Genomic DNA, 2198 nt, shown 5'->3' with positions numbered 1-2198 from the left:
TACAAGAACAATTCACAGTTACTGCAAATACTAAAGGACTACAAATCAATGACGTGGAAGTATTATTGGCAGTAAGGATTTTTATTTATTTATTAGGATCCCTAGGTAGTAATGCAGTTTCAAAGTTTGACTGTTTCCCTTGACTTGCTGGGTACTGAATAGAGGTTGAAGAATAACTGTTCGTTTTTATGGAGGTATTTTGGGGGAACTGATGTCGGGTCATGCAAGTGGACCTGACTTTGTACAAACACTAATCTGATGGGACTACAACTATCTGAACCAACTTGTGGTACCACAATTACCTACAGTATACCTGATCAACCAACAGTACTCAAATGAGCTGATGTACAGAGACAGTAACCACAAATGTATTATAATATCCAACCCTCTTTGAACCCAGATTTTTGCTTTGACCTACAACCTTCATTCTTTTTCTTTTCTTTTTTTCTTCTTTGACGTTTGTCTTTTTCTTGGAACTTCATTTTTCTCTGACCTTTGTTTCATCTTTTGTCTTGGACCTTTGTTTCACTTCTTTCTTGGACCTATTTTTCTCTTGGACCTTCACCACCTGGTCAGTATGGTGCCACCACCGCCCGCCAACATGCCTCATGTGTGTTTGTCTTCCATCTTGATCATGGGCAGCATGGCGCTGATGGACGCCTACCTGGTGGAGCAGAACCAGGGGCCCAGGAAGATCGGTGTGTGCATCATGGTCCTCGTGGGGGACATCTGCTTCCTCATCGTCCTACGCTATGTAGCCGTGTGGGTGGGTTCCGAGGTGCGGACCTCCAAGCGTGGTTACGCCATGATCCTATGGTTCTTCTATGTCTTCGTCCTGGAGATCAAGGTCTACTTCGTCTACCAGAACTACAAGGCCGAGGACGGGAAGGGGGGAAGTTTGAACGGTTGGATTGGCAGCGGTGGCGTGGACGGGGTGGCACGGAAGGTGCTGACATTGCTTCTGTCCATCTGCGTGCCCGTGGTCTACATCACATTGGTGGCCATCGACCACATGGAGTACGTGCGGCCGCACAAGAAGAAGGAGGAGATCCGGAGTCGACTCTTCTGGGTGGTGGTGGACTTGCTTGACGTCCTGGACGTGCAGGCCAACCTATGGGAGCCTCAGAGGAAAGGGCTCCCCCTATGGGTGGAGGGACTCATGTTCTTCTACTGCTACATCCTGCTGCTGGTGCTGCCGTGCGTGTCGCTGAGCGAGATCAGCATGCAAGGGGTGAACATCGTGCCCCATAAGATGATGCTCTACCCGATTCTCAGCCTGGTGACTGTTAACATTATCACTCTCTTCATTCGAGGCGGGAACATGGTTTTCTATAAGGACTCCAGGGTGTCTGGGATACTGATGGGTAAAAATGTGATCGCCATTGTTCTCAAGACGTGCAGTTTTGTCCAGTATCGTAGGCATCTCGGCGAGGTCCCGTCTCCCGCCCTTGGGGTAGATATGCAGAAGAATTGCGTTGTCCATGGCCCGAAAGTGACTATGCCTGTGCCCATGCCGATGCCCATGCCACCCCAAGTAGTGATTCAAGACTTCACAACGTTTCCCGAAGAGATGGCGTGTATGAGTGACACAGAGGTTGAGCAAACGTGACACAGGTCTTGGTGAGAAAGTAATAAAGATACATAACATATTATAAGCTTTATTATAGGACATTCTAAAATATGATGATCTAACGAAGAACAAAAAAAAGAAAAAAGGTTAAAGGGATACTTATATTTTTATAAGATGTTGTGCAGAACAAAGTATGATGTATCTTTTAATTTGGGGATGATTTGTGTCTCTTTGTGCACCTGCTCTGGATAAGAGCGTCTGCTAAATGACTAAAATGTAAATGTAAATGTTAAACGACCTAAAAATATGAATGTGAGGTGCTGGATAGAGTAAATGGAAGACATTCTACTGATCAATGCTGTGTTTATTGTTTATTTCAGCATCGTAAAGAGGCAGTTCAATGAACAGTAGAGTACTTTCACTCTGACTGGCCCTCCTTTCCAGACTGTTTTCATTCTAATGCTGTTTGAGTGTCAATGTGAACCATTTGTATTGAATGACTTGTCTTTGATAAATGAGCCCTGCATTAAAAGAGTTCAGGTTGTGATTGTTATGTATTTTGCATAGACAATTTCATACTGTTCACTGTGGTCAACAAAATAAGATTGAAGAAAATACTTTAATGCGA

General features: G+C 44.6%; 1 protein-coding gene across 1 annotated transcript; it reads left to right on the top strand.

Moving 5' to 3' along the window:
- Positions 1 to 577: 577 nt before the first annotated feature.
- Positions 578 to 1609, top strand: LOC311113699 (transmembrane protein 121-like; the record flags this gene model as incomplete). The annotated part of the gene is made up of 1 exon (XM_084157001.1): positions 578 to 1609. The coding sequence occupies one exon, from the start codon at positions 578 to 580 to the stop codon at positions 1607 to 1609; it is 1032 nt and encodes a 343-aa protein (XP_084013127.1).
- Between the last annotated feature and the right edge of the window lie 589 nt (positions 1610 to 2198).

Source organism: Coregonus lavaretus (assembly GCF_964263955.1).
Source record: "Coregonus lavaretus genome assembly, chromosome: 40".
Taxonomy (NCBI): Eukaryota; Metazoa; Chordata; class Actinopteri; order Salmoniformes; family Salmonidae; genus Coregonus; species Coregonus lavaretus.
The sequence above is the reverse complement of the archived record's forward strand: the minus strand, read 5'-3'. Positions and strand labels throughout refer to the sequence as shown.